The sequence below is a fragment of the Marmota marmota genome, unplaced genomic scaffold (genome assembly GCF_001458135.2).
Source record: "Marmota marmota marmota unplaced genomic scaffold, marMar, whole genome shotgun sequence".
NCBI classification, from domain to species: Eukaryota; Metazoa; Chordata; class Mammalia; order Rodentia; family Sciuridae; genus Marmota; species Marmota marmota.
Window position 1 is genome coordinate 9,714,374 of NW_025999932.1, and position 17,706 is coordinate 9,732,079.

The following is a 17,706-nucleotide window of genomic DNA, read 5'->3' on the forward strand; positions in this document are numbered from 1 at the left end:
TTGATTTATAACCAAGGTGTTTGTTCAAAGTATTGTAGATTAGCCATTTTTAGTATTTTTGAATTTCCATCAACATTTAAATGAGCTAATTACTATAAACCAAAAATATTGTTTCTTATTTTCAATATGTGAGAGTTGAAAATTAAAAATTAAAATCAATCTAGGTTTCTACTTTTTTTTTTTTTTTTTTAGTCTGGGAAAACTAAAGGAAGCAGTGCTGATGTCATTTTCCTGGTGGGCACCCCCATCAGAACTTCAGCATTTGGTGCCACACACATCTGCAAACGTGCATAACAGAACAGTCACAGCTCAGAAGGACAGTGGGCTCGAGAGCACATCCTCATATTTAAGGCTTAAGCTTTTAATCAGATGGTTTTAGCAAGCTGTCATATGCCACATTAGCTTTATGCTGTTAATTTAAATGTTATTACATTGTAGTTTCGTATTTGTAGATTTGTTTTGCTTTTATAGTTACATGAGAAACAAGGATGTATTTCAAGTATTTAAGTTACTTCAACCTAAGAACTATTCAGGCCCCAGGGGGACTCTCTGCTACTTTTTTAGAAGACTTCTAATGTTGTTCAAATGTAAATTATTTTACCCTCACCAAGTTACCCTACAATAATTAAAACATTGTTTAAGCATATGTCTGCTCAAACCTTACTTTTTAATACTTTTTTCTACCTTAATTCATTTGCCAATAGCACTGCCCTTACCTCTCACTCAATTTCTTCCTCTCTCCACCCAGGGTCATTGCAGACATGCTGTGTTTGATCACTCATAGGACGTAAGCCTGAGTGCTCATGCACCCACAGGGACGTCCTGAGTGTTTGTGTTCTGTTTTAATCATCAGGTAACACTCTTCCAAAGTTTCCACATTGTTTGGAACAGAGTTGTACAGATGTTTAATATACATTGATTTGCACCTAAAGTACTCTAAGGAATAGTCAGATTTAGTTATTGGGTGAGTAACAGAAGTTTGTCTTGTCTTCTGTGGAAGAGTGTCTTCTATGCCTGAAATTCGGTTGGTCCATAATAAAATACCTGTAGAAGAAAGCCATGTATCATTGGCCATCCCTCATACACAGCTCTTTAAAATTACACCTCGTCTGTTTTGGCAATATTAGGGTATACTTAAAATTTATACCTAGTGCTTAACTTACTGTTAACTAAAGATACCCGATTTATAAAATTAAGTACTACAAACCACACCTTTTCTCTTTTTTGGGGGGTGGGGGTGTTCAAAGTAAGAGTACTGAAGCTGTGATTTCCTGGTATTGTCCACTAATTTTATGGACCTAGTAGCTTGTCAAATGTATAAATATGAATATAAAATATTTCAGATATTTAATTATTTAAGATATAAGTATAATGTAAGTATAAGATTATATTCTTAGATGCCAGTACACAGGTTTCCAAGTTTTCCTTTAATCTCTCAGCTGACATGTAGTGAACACTTAGGATGAGTTTTTCACTGCCCCATGAGAAAGGAAACAGACAAACCAAGCTCAGTGCTAGAACACCCCTGGGTTCAATCTCTAAGGCAGGAAAAAAGAAAAAGAAAGGGGTGGGAGGGGGAGGCAAGCGCAGATAAAGAGACCAGAACATCACTTGGGGATACCAGGGAAGTCTGGAAGAAGAGAGGGTGGGAAACCATGTCTTGATGGGAGCATGTGATGTATGGTAGGGTGTGGGGAGGAAGGGAAAAGATTTCACAGAGAGAAAAGGAAACCTCTGGGATTCAGAGGCGGGAGCAGCCTGGTACCTGGAGAACTGTAAGGAGCCAGAAGTGGCAGGTCCCCAGTGCTCACAGAGGATTTGTGAAGAAGGCTGGCTGCCTTTTGTAGGGCCCGGAAGCTCTGCGAGTTCCAACTTCATGCTGTGGGAGTTTTTCATCCACCAGTGGCCTGGTCTGATTTATGTCTGAGAAGTTCATTCTGGAGATGGCCCGCTCCATGCAGTACCAGAGAGAGAAACTGAAGCAGAAAGTCCTTCTGGAAAGATCTAGCTTTAATTTTTTGTTGTTGTTGTTTGGGTTTTTTGTTGAAGGGATATATTTGTTTTAAGAATTCCCATATTTTATACTTCTCACGCTCCAAGGTGCCTGCCAACTAATTCCTGGTCCCCAATAATTTGTTTCTAATTCCCTCTCCACTAATTCCTCTTTTTGGAAGCTTTCTGGCTCACCAAATCCCCAAAGGTGAAAACAAGACATTTTAGATGATATGTGTTTGTGCTGCTGCAGATCATCCCATGTATTGAAGGCTGTGAATTCTTCAAACAATTCTCAGTTGTCGGTTTTTCATCTAGCAATAGACCTAGGTAAAAGTAACATGCATCCTTTGAGCACAGTTGAAGTAATAAATAATAAAGCTAAGACACAGTGACAGATGGGCCCTGGGAACTGGGGACAATAAATCACGCGCTCAAGAAGCTATACCAGTGCATATAATTCTGTGGCTACAAAATACAGCCCTATAAATGTGTCTGGTCTCTCTGCTTGCTAAAGACTTGCAAGGCACTTTAAGTTACTTTCTCAAGCTAGATAATTGATTGGCAGGCTCCAGCGGTTTACCTTTATAAAAATCAACAGACAGTTCTTGAATATCTATCTCATCTACTCAGCCACCAGTGTACTGATTTCTGTCCATAACTGGAGCCTTCCACTTTCTGTTTCTCATTGATGCAAAACTCAAATTACATCCTCTCTTTTGTGGCTGAGGTGCTAGAATGTCTCTCGTAGCACCAGGCATTCAATTTCCTGGCTTAATTCTGGTTACGTTTTTTTGGAAGCAGGGATATAGGATGATTTATTATTTACAAATAATATTATAACTAAGGCATCAGTGAAATAGGATTTTTAAGGATCTGGATATGCTTATACATCAAATTACAACAACTTTTAACCAATTTTGATAAGGCCTTTGAAAATAAAAACTGAAAAAAAAACCCAGATGATTTGCTAGCTGCCTCAGGCATAAAATGTAATCTGAGATTATACTTCTAATGCCAGATGTCAAAACCTGTGTTCATTAAAAATATTTTAAACTTATTAAGCCTTACTGATTATTGATAATGATTAAGAAGATAGTAACTTCAATTCCTACCAGTTTGATTCTGTTTAGAATTTCCTTGCAAAGCATATTATATAAACCTTGCCCCTCTTCCTATTTGTACGGCGCGTTCATCTCTGCTTATTCAAGCTGTACTAATCCAGGAAATACCCAACAGTCATCTCCTAATCTCATCTGTGTTCTTTCATAATCATGCAGGAGGAGACTTAAGTTAATGATATTAACTCGAAAGGCAGTACATCTTTCTCTCTTTGCCAGAGGGAATAATTTCCTTTTAGAAGCAATATTAGTAGTTTTAGCAAGTGATGGATGGATGCGTTCTCAGGCTTAATTGGCTTCTTGCTGTATACATAGCAATCTATAGAAGCTCTGTAAGATGGTTCATGCAATCAGTCATCTATGTCTGCTGTATATCATACACTGGGCTAGGTCTTGGGACTACCACTCTCAATTACCTGGTTTAAAAATCTTAAGGTATTGCTAATCTTCCTAATAAATGCAAACATTTACCGCTGGATACAGATTTTTTCTTTTCTTTTTTATGCAACAAAAGAACCAGTTCAGAGATAATCTATGTAGGAAACTCAAATGTCACCATTAAATCTAATACCAAAATATAAATCCTGAAACAACCAATAGAGCTGACAAAAGATTATTCTGTTCATAACACAATGTGAACATTATTTGTATACAGGAGCTGAGTGGTCTGTTGCCCTAGGTATACATTAAGGTGATCAGAGTAAGCTGTGGTTAGCTCAGAGTTGGGAGGAAAATCAGGCCAGAAATTTTGAGGAAGACAGAAAAGCATGGAAAAAAAAAAAACAAAGAATGCTAAGAGATCCAAGATGGCAGAATAGAGGAGGTCACCTTCCAGGCTGTTCTGTGGCGTGAAACCAAGAAAGAAAGAAAAAAACAAAAAATCGGTGGGAGGAACTTTACAGGAACTAAAACTGGACATTCAAAGCAAACCAGGGGACACAGGAGGTTGGATATAATAAAATAAGGAAAAACTCCCCGGGGAGGAAGTTTGGCCAGAGAGGTCCCTCTGTGAGCATAGTAGAGGGACAATGGAATTAAAGGAAGCCACAATCTTGGGAGGCCTGAGGTGTGTCTGGGTACCGAGCCTTTAGAGACCAAGACATTGCCTGACAAACCTGAAGGACTCACTGCGGGATACTGTGTGTGGGGAAAGAAGCTGCCACCTCTCCAAGCTGCATGCAGAGGACAAAGGAGGAACCATAGTGAAGCCGACTCCTGGCAAACAAGAGTTTGGTTTAGTCCTGCTAAACACACTCTGCATGACACAGAGTGTGCTTAAGTGACCGGGAGAAAATCAGAGATGGAGAGAGGGTTACAGAGGGGACAAATGGTTATGGAAACCCATCCTCCTCTTCCCCTTTCCCTCCAATCCAAGTGCTTGCAGGACTGGCTGGGAGAGACACATCTGGCCTGGAACTCTGAAGTGTGAGAAACTGTTTGAAGACTGAACCTGAGACCAGGAAACATAGGGTCGGCAGTTGACATAGGGGACTAAGAATTGGGTCCCCCACAACATGAGTGGAACCCAGGGGAGATCCCTGATGTAAAGTTTTCTAGTGTGAATCAGCAAGTACTGAGAGCTGATGGGTCTGGTTAAAATCTCCAGAACAATTAGCTTTCAGGGAAGAGCCTGGAGCCTACCTGAGATTAACCCTGCCTCCAGGAACTCACTAGGATCACCTCTGTCACTCCAGCAGTCCAGAGGGTGGAACATCACACCCCAGAAGACCCCACCTAACACTGCTGAGAAGGGAGCCTCAGAACATTTTGAACTCCAATGGAAAGAATTCTTTAACTTTTCAAGATGTTTTTTTCTTTTTTTTAATTCTCTTTTCACTCTTTAGTTGTGGCCTTAATGGTACATGGACATTTATATAGTTTCCTATTTTTTCTTCTTCTCATATCTAGCATTTTTGAAGCCAGTTATATTACATGGATTCATTTTTGTAAACTAGGACATTTGACTAGTATATTTTGGTCTTGTTTTGTATTCTTTTATTTTTTTAGAAAATTTGCTTTAAATATGTTTTCTTTTTCCTACCTGTTTCCATTGAATCTCTGTTTTGTTCTGCTGACAGCCACTCTCTATTGTTCTCTCTTTCACTCATCCTTTAATCATTTACTTCTGTCTTCTCTCTCTCTTCCTACCTCATAATCATCACATCCTCTATCACTTCTGTTCTCTCCCTCTCCACCATTTGAAATTGTAAACCCTTTTGCAAACTTGTTTCATATCATTTCTGTTTATTGTGATAATTAACGTTGTAGGCATTACAGTAGGAACTATTTGGTTTAATGCTGTATATTGTTTGCATTGGTTGTTCTTATTGTTTCCCCCTCAACAGTGAGGTACTGGAAACCTTCAGGGACGCTATCAGTTCATACTATTAGATGAGTGGACACACAAACAACATAAAAAAGCAAGGGAACAAATCACCCTAAGCAAACCAAGGTACACCAGTAACAGAATCCATCAACAAAAACAGTGGGAAAAATGTCAGAGAAGGAGTTTAGAATGCACACAGTTAAACTGATCTGTGAAGGAAAGGATGACGTAAGAGAGCAAATACAGGGAGAAAGAGATCACTTCAATAAACAGGTAGAGATTCTAGGGAAAAAACAAAAAACCCTAAACAGGAGTCCTTGAAATGAAGGAGACAATAAACCAAATTGAAAATTCAATAGAAAGCATATCAACAGAGTAGACCACTTGGAAGAAGAACCTCAGGCAGTGAAGACAAAATATATAAGCTTGAAAATAGAGTTGACCATGGAGAGAAGATGTTAAGAAACCTTGAAAAGGAATAGTCAATCAAAGGAGAAACTCTTTCAAATTTAAAGCTAGAAATAAACCCAAATGAACGGGAACACAAATCATATATCAATACTATCCTTGAACATTAGTGGCCTAAACTCATAGATCAAAAGACATAGACTGGCAGATTGATTAAAAAACAAGACCCAACAATATGCTATCTCCAAGAGACTCACGACATAGACAATCCACAGACTGAAGGTGAAAGGATGGGAAAAAACATATCACTCATATGAATTGCGAAAACAAGCAGGAGTTTCTATCCTCATATCAGATAAAGTGGACTTCAAGCCAAAGTTAATCAGAAGGACATTTCATACTGCTTAAGGGAATTATACAGCAATAAGACATAACAATCATAAATATTGATGCCCATTTATGCCCCAAGCAATGGGGTATCTATGTATATCAAACAAACCTTTCTCAATTTCAAGAATCAAATAGACCACAACTGGGTAACTTTAACATGCCTTGGTCACCACTGGATAGATCCTCCAGACAAAAACTAAATAAAGAAGCTATAGAAGTAAAAAATATCGTTGATAATTTAGAATTAACAGACATATATAGCATATTTCATCCATCTAATGACTTAATACACTTTCTTCTCAGTAGGGCACAGATCCTTCTCTAATTAGACCATGTTATGTAAACTCTCACGTATGTTGGCATACAATTGTAATATTACCTTAATATATTTTTAGCATCTGAAGGGTTATTTTGATAGCTCCCTTTCCATTGATATTAATTTTTGTGTTCTTTCTTTTTTCTTGATTAGACTTTTTGGATTTGTATTGTTTAGCTGTATTATTTATTTTCTATTTCATATATTTCTGCTCCTACTGTTATTTTGTCTTTCCTCTATAATTCTAAGTTATAGATGTTCATCTGAGTACCGTTTCACCCCAGATATACTGATATTTTAAGCTTTTATTATCACTTAGTTCAAAGCACTTTTTATTTACTTTTCTTGTACTTTCTTCCTTGACCTCTGAGATATTTATAAGTGTGCTATTTAATATGGAAATAGTTGACATGTGGGTGTGGGGTTTTATATATCTTAAGTGATTGATTTCCAATGTAATAAATCATGCAGGAAACAGTCCGCATAATTTCAAATTAAAGAAAATAATAATGGAACTGCTTTTCATATTGATTGTATTGGTTACATACATATCAAATTGATCAAATCGCATACTTCCAATATGTTCATTTTATTGTACTTCAGTTTTACCTCAGTAAAGCTATGGAACAAAAAAAGAATGCTAAGAAGAAAAGGTTAAGAAAGAAAAAAAGAAAAGCACTGTGTGTTACTGGTCTTTGTATTCTGGGTAACTAATACTGTTTTGTAAAAGTGTTTATGAATATTTTTTGAAAACAAATTAAAAATTATGCACAGGGAATTACTTCCATATTTAACAGGAAAAAAGTAAAAAGAGATCAGGTCTAATTGATTGTTGCGTGCCATCCAGCATGCCGTGGGGCTTGTTGGTGACAGCAAACACCATGACAAACTCTGGAAGGTCGACAGCAGAAACCTTTTCCAACAATTCAATTAAAATCACTTAGTAATTAAAAAATAGCTTTCTCTGTTATCTAATGAACATTTTGCTAAGCCAGTTTTCACAGTATGAGGTCATTTTGAAACTAAATATTTATATGCTTTTGTGATCATCACCCATGCTTCTAAATTGGCTAAAAAGTAATCCATCCTTTTATGTAGTTTGGAATATATTGTGGATTAGCTTTTCCACATCAATTTCCTTAGCAAACAGATTGATGTAGTACATAACAAACAAAAATTCAGTCACCTCTGTTACTGATGAGCATGCATTCTGAATTTGTGAGGCCCAAATGTTAACATTTGACTCTATTTCTGACAACTGAAAAGGTGATTTTTTTTTAAGGCTAAAATGTTCACCTTTCTATAAACTTATTTTTGGAAATCTGTTTTAAAAATTGTCGCACAAACATAAGTAAAACACACAGACACACACACACACACACACATATACATCAGGACACATTGTAAAACTATATTCCCCTTCTGCCACAGGTTTCTGACACTCCCTGGCTCCCAGGGAAATATGATTGTTTAAACTCACATGTTACATTTTAAATAATCCTCAGTGTAATGACAACCTCTCATCCTATGTCATACTTAATTTAATTCATGACTAAAGCAAATTATGAGCAGTAAAAAAGGATAAATGTAGTGACTATATATATATATATATATATATATATATATAACATTTTTAATAACAAAAAGAAACAAAATATTAATAGTGATTTGGAAAAATGTCATATGAACTTATCCTATTTGGGTACCTCTGTATCCAGTGATCTATAATTATTTTTTTCCTGCCTAACATTTACTTTTTAATTGTTCTAATTTTAAATAGATCTCTGATGAGAACTATTTTTATCTTCTTTTGGAAAATTAACTGAGAATGAAAACTATAAAAGGGCAGGAGTTTTTTGTTTTTTTCATTCCTTAATCACTAGTTCTTGATCACTGTCCAAATTCTAGAAGTATTCTATACATTGAGTGGATGAGTGAATTTGGAAAGCAACTTTAAATAATTGTTCCATTACTGTTTTGAATGTTAATCAAAATTAGAATCAGATAGGATTCAACTTCATATTGGCTATACTGCTATAATGTATGTTTACAAATTACTATTGATTTATATTTTCATATAATTGTGCAAAACAATCAGACATGATGCTCATAGTAAACGAGGTTCCATGAGACTTTGAAGATAACTAAATGTTTAAAATGGTTTTATATTCAGTACGTGCATATGTGTTTGTGTGTACACACAGCCTACAGGACCCTCAGATGTAGTTTTTCTCTTCTTGGAGTATAAATCATAAGTATAAATTAATGAACCTACTAAATTAGGTTCATTGTCCTCCTCGTCACCCAGTCCCAAGCCTCAAGAGTTTGCTTTCAGATATCTCATTTGTGAGTTTTCTTGAACACCTGAGTCACCAGCTTTGTTGATTGTCTTGCCACTGATAAAATTATTTGCACATTTATTTGGAAGCTATGAACTCTCCACAGAATAAAGCTTCTCATTTCTCCCACCATGTTTATAGCTTATTATGTTTATAGTTATTCTGCTCTGTGTATTAGTTGGGTTTGTTCATATCTGTGTTTCTGCAAAAGATGCTGGTGGTACAGTTGTTGTTGGTGGTGGTGTTGTGTGTGTGTGTGTGTGTGTGTGTTTTCTAGTCATTCATTAGACATCTTTTGTCAAACAGGCTTGTCAAGTTTATATTCCATATCGGGGCCTGAGATATGAAGTTATTGAAATTATCTGAGATAACTTTCATTAAGTGTTTTATCATATGATATTATGAACAATATAAATTGTACCTGGAAGTTTTTCAAGGAAATATTTTAATAATCTATTTGTTACTAAAGGTGGAAGGCTATGGAAATTATTTTTTAAAATACCCTGCAAAATATTTCATATTCTATTTAAAATGTTCACATTGTGCTCCTATTTTATTTTCTTAGCAAGTTCAGTCCAAGATGGTAATGATCTACGTGACTAAATTGGGAATCGAGTTACATGAATGATTGAAGGACTAGTGACTTACTGGGAGAGTCGTATGAAAGCAAGGGTCTCCAGTTCCAACTTGATGCATCTTCCCTATTGTTATTCCAAAGGAAATCATTGCCTAAATTTTCCACTTTTTATACAATATGCATTCTAGCATCAGAATAGATTTCCTATTAAAAAAGAAATGAATCCATCTTTTTTATCTTTCTTTTACATACACAATCACAATTAAAGAAAAAGTCAATTATGCTTTTCTTTGTAAATGAGGCACATATTTTCTTCACTTGAGCTGACTTCCCACTCAGGGTGGTTGATCAAGCAGTTCTAATGGCTGTTATGTAGACCAGTGTGTGCTACTGTTCTTGCAGGAAGAGCTGGCATGGAACCTAAGTGGCCTAGTTAAGAAAGATGGCCTCTGTTGCTTAAGCTCTAGAATTTGTGTGGTTAATTGAACAAAGAGTGATGTTTTCCTTTTGCATAAATTAAAAATTTTACACTCAAAATTCTGCAGTTTCTCGTAGTTCATAAATAATTCTCGTTATTAATAATGCTGCTTAAAATGCCAAAAGTATTCCTCTTGAAAGACTGCTTATTATGATACGAAAATTATGGGTGAGTTTTACTGAATTAACACTTGCTATTCCCTCCACAGAATTTTTTTTTAAATACTATTCGTTTTACCTGATAATGCTATGTGAAATTTATTTTTAGGGGGATAATTCCTATGTGAAAGATCGCTGGTGTGTTTTTGATGGATTTATGGTCTTTTGCCTTTGGGTTTCGCTGGTGTTACAGGTAATTAAATATTTTTAAATCACAAGGGGGGTATTTTCTAAAATGGGCATTATTTTGCATTGAAAATTTAAAAAGAAATATTAAAGAACATATATCAAATGTGATTGTGTAATTTCCTATGACAGTTCTTTAAATGTCTATTGAGATGAAAGTCTAATTGTCACATTTTAATTAGTGTTGGTTACGTTTGTGAATTATTTCCCACTCAGAAATGGAAATATAGTCAGTGAAATAAAGAAAAAAGATGTGGGGTACGATTTCTGTATTTGAAACATAAAAAATTGAAGAACACAGCAAGAGATCTACCTTTTCAGCAAAATTTTAAGTGCAATACATTATTACTGACTATAGGTAGAATGTTGTTCAGCAGATTTCTGGAGTTTATTCACCTACTCTTCATTTAAAATTTGAGACTAAAAGAAATTCATAGGCCATCTTGCCTAGTCATCTGTGGTTTTTGATAACCTGTCCTTAATATAAAATGCACATCTCCAATAATTTAATTTCATCTCACACATTAATTTAGTAGCTTGTGCGTTAGACAAACATTTTCTAATTAACATTTATATATATTAGTGATAAGATTCTTTTCCCATACTTTTAATAATATTTTGATGTTTTTCTTTCATTCATTTATTTTCTATGTATTCAAAAATTACCACCAAATAACATTGTTCAGTAAGAAAGCCTTAACAACTTATTCTGTTCTGAGTGGCACATACTTTTTAAATAAAAACTATACCTCATTTAATTAGGAAATAAACAGGATTTATTGCTCTTTCATTAGCTTATATATTTGTTTCTCCTTATATAGCTATAGCTTTATAGGGGAAGAAAGAAAGGAAGGGGAGGAATCTCATGAGAATCTAAGTAGAGTAGAGAAAAGGGAGGCACAGGGAGAAGGGAAGAGAAAGGAGAGATCCTGGGAAGTGATATTGGCCAGATTATATTGTTATATCGTGTGCATACACGAATGTATAACAAGGAATCCCACCATTATGCACAACGATAATGCACCAATAAAAATATGGAAAAAAATACATATTGTTTCAAAATGTAGCCAGAAGAAAACTGATTTTGGTAATAAATAATGTGGGGCTAAATTCAAGGTCCAGGGTGTGCTTTCTGCTGTTGTCTGTATATTCCATGACTATAAGCAATGCTAAAGGAAGATCTAAACTTTTTTAACTATCACTTAACTTGCAGGTGTTTGAAATTGCTGATATAGTTGATCAGATGTCACCTTGGGGCATGTTGAGGATCCCACGGCCACTAATTATGATCCGGGCATTCCGGATTTATTTCCGATTTGAACTGCCAAGGACCCGGATTACAAATATTTTAAAGTAAGCACTGCTGTTACCTAAGTTAAGGAGGAAAGTTTATGAGATTTTTTGTTTTTACCTACTTACCCTGTTTTTTTCCCCCTAGGCGATCAGGAGAACAAATATGGAGCGTTTCAATTTTCCTACTTTTCTTTCTACTTCTTTATGGAATCTTGGGAGTTCAGATGTTTGGAACATTTACCTATCACTGTGTAGTGAATGACACAAAGCCAGGGTAAGTTTATCTCTTGGCTGCATTTTAATCCGAGTGATTAAGAGGACATTGCTGCAACTTTTGAGAGAAAAAAATCTTAAGGCAGTATTTATGGAGTTTGTGCTGTGTAGTCTCTGATTCCTCAGTATTTTTTGGTCCACTTTTTAAAGCCAAGTGTTCAACACAAGCCAGATTGAAAACTGTAAGCTTGTGGTCAGGTAGGTTCAGGAAACACAAAGGTACGCTCAGATCCCTTCCCCCTATGGCCAAATAGGGAAGGTGTGGACAATACCGAGGAAGTCATCCATGGGGTCAGAGTGGGTCACATGTTAGAAAAAAAAAATAATTTCTATCATTAATACCTCTGGTCATCCTTCCCTAAACAGTAACCTATGTGATTACTTTATACTCTCCTTTCTAGATGAAACCGTGTAGTGTGTTAGAGGGTTGGGGGGTAAGAGGCAACCTTCATACTTCAACTGCTAGATACTGTGCAGGTAGGGCCCCTGCTCTCCTCCTTGGCTACTCAGTGCTAATAAACAGCCCAGGCATAGAGTGACAGGGAGAGCACATCAGACTGTTGTCTCTGCACATACATGACAGAGAAGTGTCCCCTAGGTGCTGACTCGGTGTCAGTCGGGGATTCCGAGCACCACCCAGAGGTGCAGCAGGTATGGTGCTGCCACGTTTCAGGCCAGCAGGATATGGGGGAGGAAAATTTACCACTTATATTCGGCTCTTGGGAGGGTTCCTCTCTTCACAAGTGAAGAACCCGTCTATAAGTTGTGGAAAAATAAAATCGATTCAGATCAGAGATAGTAATTTCACAGCACTTTATTAAATTTAAAAGGAGATTATAAGCAGCCATTCACCTATTTTAAGGTGTCAGTATCAATTTAATGATCGAATGCATACATAAGAGCAATTGAATTTAAAAAGTATTAGTTTGTATTTTCTTCAAAAAGACTTTTTTCCATAAAGCATAGCTACTTGTATATGTGAAAAGTAGCTAAGCCATAGATAAGTGAATATCCCTGTGAGTGAATACATACATATATACATATATACATGTATACATTATATGCATGTGCGGGTATATATATATATATATATATATATATATATATATATATATATATGTATATATCTTATGATAAATTTAATTCAGTTCTAACTCTTTGTCCTGTGAGCTTGTGATAGTCATTTAGTTGATGGCTGTGTGCGTGAGTGAGTGGAATAACAGGGCTTACTTCCTAAAGTTGGCTCCAAGAGCAAACAAGGGGATGAAGGAGAAGACCTGAGAAAGATGAGCTTATAGTGAAGTCCTCATTATATATGGTTGTCATAAACAGAGGTCTAAACTTACCTGTTACAAAGCCTCATTTCCCCTGTCATTGTAATTGTATGCCTCTTTCCACCACTTCATTGAGGTTTCTTTGGCATGTAAAATCCTGTTCAGATGAAGGTTCTTTGTTTTTTCTGTAAGAATTACATCCTCAGAGTAGCTTATATCATTTTCTCTATTACATCCTAAACACTGCGATCCTTCTTGAATCCATTGTTGTGTTTCTTGTGAAGGCGGGGATGAGGTGTGCTCTTCATCTGGTGGTGAGAGCAGATATGGACAACTTAGTTCTCAGTGTTTCCATTAAGTACCAAATCAACTGTAGAGTTTCCAAGGGAGATAGTTACTTTTAATTCCTACACTATGTGGAAGTGTGTCAAATTTTGTCCAGTGCTTTTACCGCAAATACTGAATTAATAAATGTTTTTCTCCTTTATTCTGTTGACGTGATTCATTAAGCCAGTCTCCCATTTCTGATGTGTAGCCAAGTAGGTCATGCTGCATTCCTCTTTCAGTGTTGAAAGTTTTGGCTTCCTAATGTTTCACATTGATGCATCTTTGTTCATGAGAAGCATTATTCTTAGTGTTCTTGAAATGTCATCACCAAATTTTGAAATCAGGGCAATACTGTCTTTATGGAGTAAACATGTTTCATATTTCTGGTTTTTTTTTTTTTTTTTGAAGGAGGGTACTAGGGATTAAACCCAGGGGTGCTTTACCACTGGGCTATATCCACATCCCTTTGTTTTTGTTTGTTTTTTTTTTGAAACAGATTCTTGCTAAGTTGCTTACGTCCTTGTTAAATTGCTGAGGCTGTCTTTGAACTTGCAATACTCCTGTTTCAGCCTCCTGAGCCACTGGGATTACATCTTCCTCTGTATGTTTTAAGAATAGAACTAATAAAAGATTGATATACTTTTTTACTTAAATATTTGATAGAAACTCTTTAGATCTGAATTGTTTGTGGGTTTTTTTTTTTTGAGGTTTTTCATTACAAATTAAATGTATTTACCATAATGGGATATTAAGTTTTTATCTTTCTTGTTTTGTCAGGTTTAGTAAATTTTGTTTTTCAAAAACTTATATATTGTTAAAGATTGTCAATATCAGCATAATGTTTTTAAAAATACTCTCTTGTTTATCCTTTTGATATCTGTAGGTTCAGTGGGAATAAGCTATATTTTATTCCTGATGTTAATTTTTCTCATTCCTTTTTTATGTTTTGTTATCAACTCTATTAGTCTTTTCATACACAAAAACTTTCTGGCCCATTTAAATTTCTGATTTGTTATTCTTTTTTTCCGTATGGATTCCTTCTTTTATCATCACTGTTTCCTTCTTTCTGTCACTAACAATTTGTTTTAATATGAGAATTTAGAGTTTTCCTTTGAACACTGCAGTGTTCAGCTGCATCTCTACAATTTTCATATTTTGTTTTTAAATTATTATTTAATTTGAATATTCTCTGTTTGGCCTATACTGTGTTCTTTGACCTATTCTGTGTTCTTTGATATGTGGGTCATTTGGAGGTATGTTTCTAGAAGATTGTGACTTTCTAAAAAAGTGTTATTTTGGGTGTGTGATTTTATTCTGTTGTTATCAGACACAAATATGTGTAGAATTGAACCTCTGGAAGAATCATAGCATCTAAATTGGTGAAAATTCCTGAAAATTTGTAAAGACTATCAAGTCTGCCATTTTGGAATGATACTATAGAAAATTACAGTGTTTTAATCCTTCCTTTTTTCCCTTTTTTTTTTTAAATCTTCTCTATCAATTACTGAAAGAGCATTATTACATTTTCCAAATATGACAGAAACATTCAGTCTCTCTTCTAGTTCTGTTGGGTTTTGCTTCAGGTAATTCACAGCTCTAATTAGGTGCATGAACCACAAATGTCACTGTGTCCTTCTTTCTGAAAAGCTGACCTTTTGGTCATTATACATGTGAAACTTATTTTGAGTTAACTCTGTGAAATCTGGATGTGTTATGGATCAAGAATATGACCTTTAAAATCTTCCTTTAATAATAACAATTAGATTTTGTAGCTCTGAACTGTTTTTAAATTTAATCAGCTCTTATTTTTTGAACAATTGTTTTCCCACAAGAACTACAAATTAAGTGTAGCTTGGTCCATTCCTGGACTGACAATAAAAGGAAGCACATGGCAAATTTTTCGTTAGTTTTAAAGTGTGAGCCACATAATTCTGAGCTCCCCCTGGAGATGATGAGGCCCAGTGATTGAGGCTTAAATTGAGGAAGAAACTCAGCAGTCAGAGGGTCTGGCACATAGTTGTTGGTTCGACTCTCTACTTTGCAATGCTCATTCCACTGTTAAAACCTTGGCACTTTGGGGTTTTTTTGTAAAAGGGAAAAGACTGCAGGTGTAGCTCAGTGGCATAACCTTGCTTAGTATGTATGAGGCTCTGGACTGGATCCCCAGTACCTAAATAAATAAATATAAGAAAAATGAACCAACCAATAGCTACCAACTTTATTTCATCCTCCCCAGCAGTGTCTGGCATATAGCATGAAGGAGGGGAAGCAACTAGAACGCCTGAGTGCTATTAGTGGGAATAGGAAATGATACAACTACTTCAAGTAAAAGCTTGATAATTTTTCAAAAAGTCTAACAATCACCTACCTTATCTCCCATCATTCCATTGGTACTTAACCAAGAGAAAGGAAAACATATGTCACTTACACATAATGTTCATAGCAACTTTATTCGAAATAGTCCAAACTGGTGACAACCCAAATTTCCACCAATTGGCAAATGGAGATCTGTATTATAAATACATTTTAACAATAAAAAGGTCTATTGACATATACCACATATTGGATGAGTCTCAAATTAATTTTGGTGAGTGAATAAATTGAGATGAAAAAACAATTACATATTCTATAATTCCATTTACATATTAGTCAAGAAAATTCAACTCTTATCTATAAAGATAGAAAAACATCAGTGCTTGCCTGGGACAAGGGCTGGAGTGAGAATAAAAGATTGAAAAGGGGGCGGGGCTAGGAAACCTGTGGGGTTGGTCAATGTATTCATGATCTTGATTGTGGTTCTGTACATATGTCAACATTCATCCAACTGTGTGTTTTCCTATGTGTGGCTTATTGCACATCGATCACACCTATTATCTGCTTAAAATGGGTAGTGTGAGGCAGAAACCTAATTCTTCTCAGGGTTAGGCAATTGTCTCAGCACTATTTACCTTGCACTGCTGTGTTACCACTGAGTGTGCTGCCATGGTTCTCCTTGACTAGATCCTTGTCTGTAAGCGAGTCTGTTCCTCTCTCTTCATTGTGCTTGATGGATCTGTTTGACAATCTCCTTCCAACATCCCGCCAGAACTCCTTTATTTTGATCTGGCTTTATGCGGTGGGTCATATTTTCAGATTTCTGTCTTACCCAGGCTCAGGAGTCCACCTTCTGCCTATGTGGGCATTGAAACCCAAGCTCTTAGACCCTAGATACATGATCTGATTCCTGTTCCCATTTTTCCAACTTGAATTCCTTGTGTTGCTACCCATGGACTTCCTTCTTTCTCTGGTTTTGACATTTGGGAATTATTTTTTTTTCTTGTGAACCTAGATATGCAGTCTTAAATGTAATCTTTTATTGGACAGGTTAGTCATTTGTAGTCCAATTAATGTAGTCCATCTTGCAGAACCAGCCTTCTGACTCTCATGGCTAGTATTTCCTCCTTATTTTCGTTATTATCCCATGAGATCCCTGAGGATGCATAGGAAAGGTTGGAGAGGATACTGTTAATTTAATCTCCTTATCCTTAGTACCTGGCATCCCAACACAGAATAAGTACTTGGTAACTATTTATTAAAGTGTGGTAGATAACACATTAAATTTTGACAGATAATAACAGCATTATGGAAAATCGACAAAGAAAAGGAAATAAAAAGGGAAAAGAAAGAAAAATAAGTCTCTAAGTGCAGGAAGGGAAAATGATTAAAAATAGAAAAGTTGCATTCAAAGCAGAGGAAAGCAGTGATTTAGTACAAGTAGAGGCAGGAAACTTGAAAGAAGCTGTGAGTAGCGGAGCCGGCTGTGTGGGAGAGGGAAGAGACCAACGTGGGAAGCAAAATCTGTAGGTAGTTTTCAGTTTTTGTTTTTTCAGTGTAAGTAGACTGTCAGATATGTCTAGATTTTTCTAAGAGTGAACATGAAAATGGAAAAAGATTTTGTATGGGTGGGAGACAATAGATATGGAGGCAAAGAACAGAGAGAGCCTCTGGGTGAGGAAACCCTGTGTGAGAACTGCAAAGCATGCAGAGGCTGTTTCCAAATTGAGCCTAGACCAGGCGTCACGCTGGCAAACCGAATTCCAACACAGATAAAGTAATGACGAAGACAAGCACATCTAGATTATACTTAACATTGACACAGACTCTATAGCCCAACTGGAGGAGACCCACAGAGTGCCTTCCCAGCCCGGGCCCTCCAAATGCTTCCCATGGCCAGCTTCATGCTACATTGGCACACAGAACTGAGGTCGA

General features: G+C 36.0%; 1 protein-coding gene across 6 annotated transcripts in view; it reads left to right on the forward strand.

The window, feature by feature from the left end:
* Nalcn (sodium leak channel, non-selective) overlaps positions 1-17,706 on the forward strand; it is a 298,301-nt gene that overhangs the window by 25,825 nt on the left and 254,770 nt on the right. For all 6 annotated transcript variants that reach the window (XM_048800656.1, XM_048800657.1, XM_048800658.1 and 3 more), the window contains exons 4-6: positions 10,215-10,298; positions 11,505-11,644; positions 11,730-11,858. In XM_048800656.1, the coding sequence (XP_048656613.1) occupies positions 10,215-10,298; positions 11,505-11,644; positions 11,730-11,858 (353 nt within the window). The remainder of the gene's footprint in view (positions 1-10,214; positions 10,299-11,504; positions 11,645-11,729; positions 11,859-17,706) is intronic.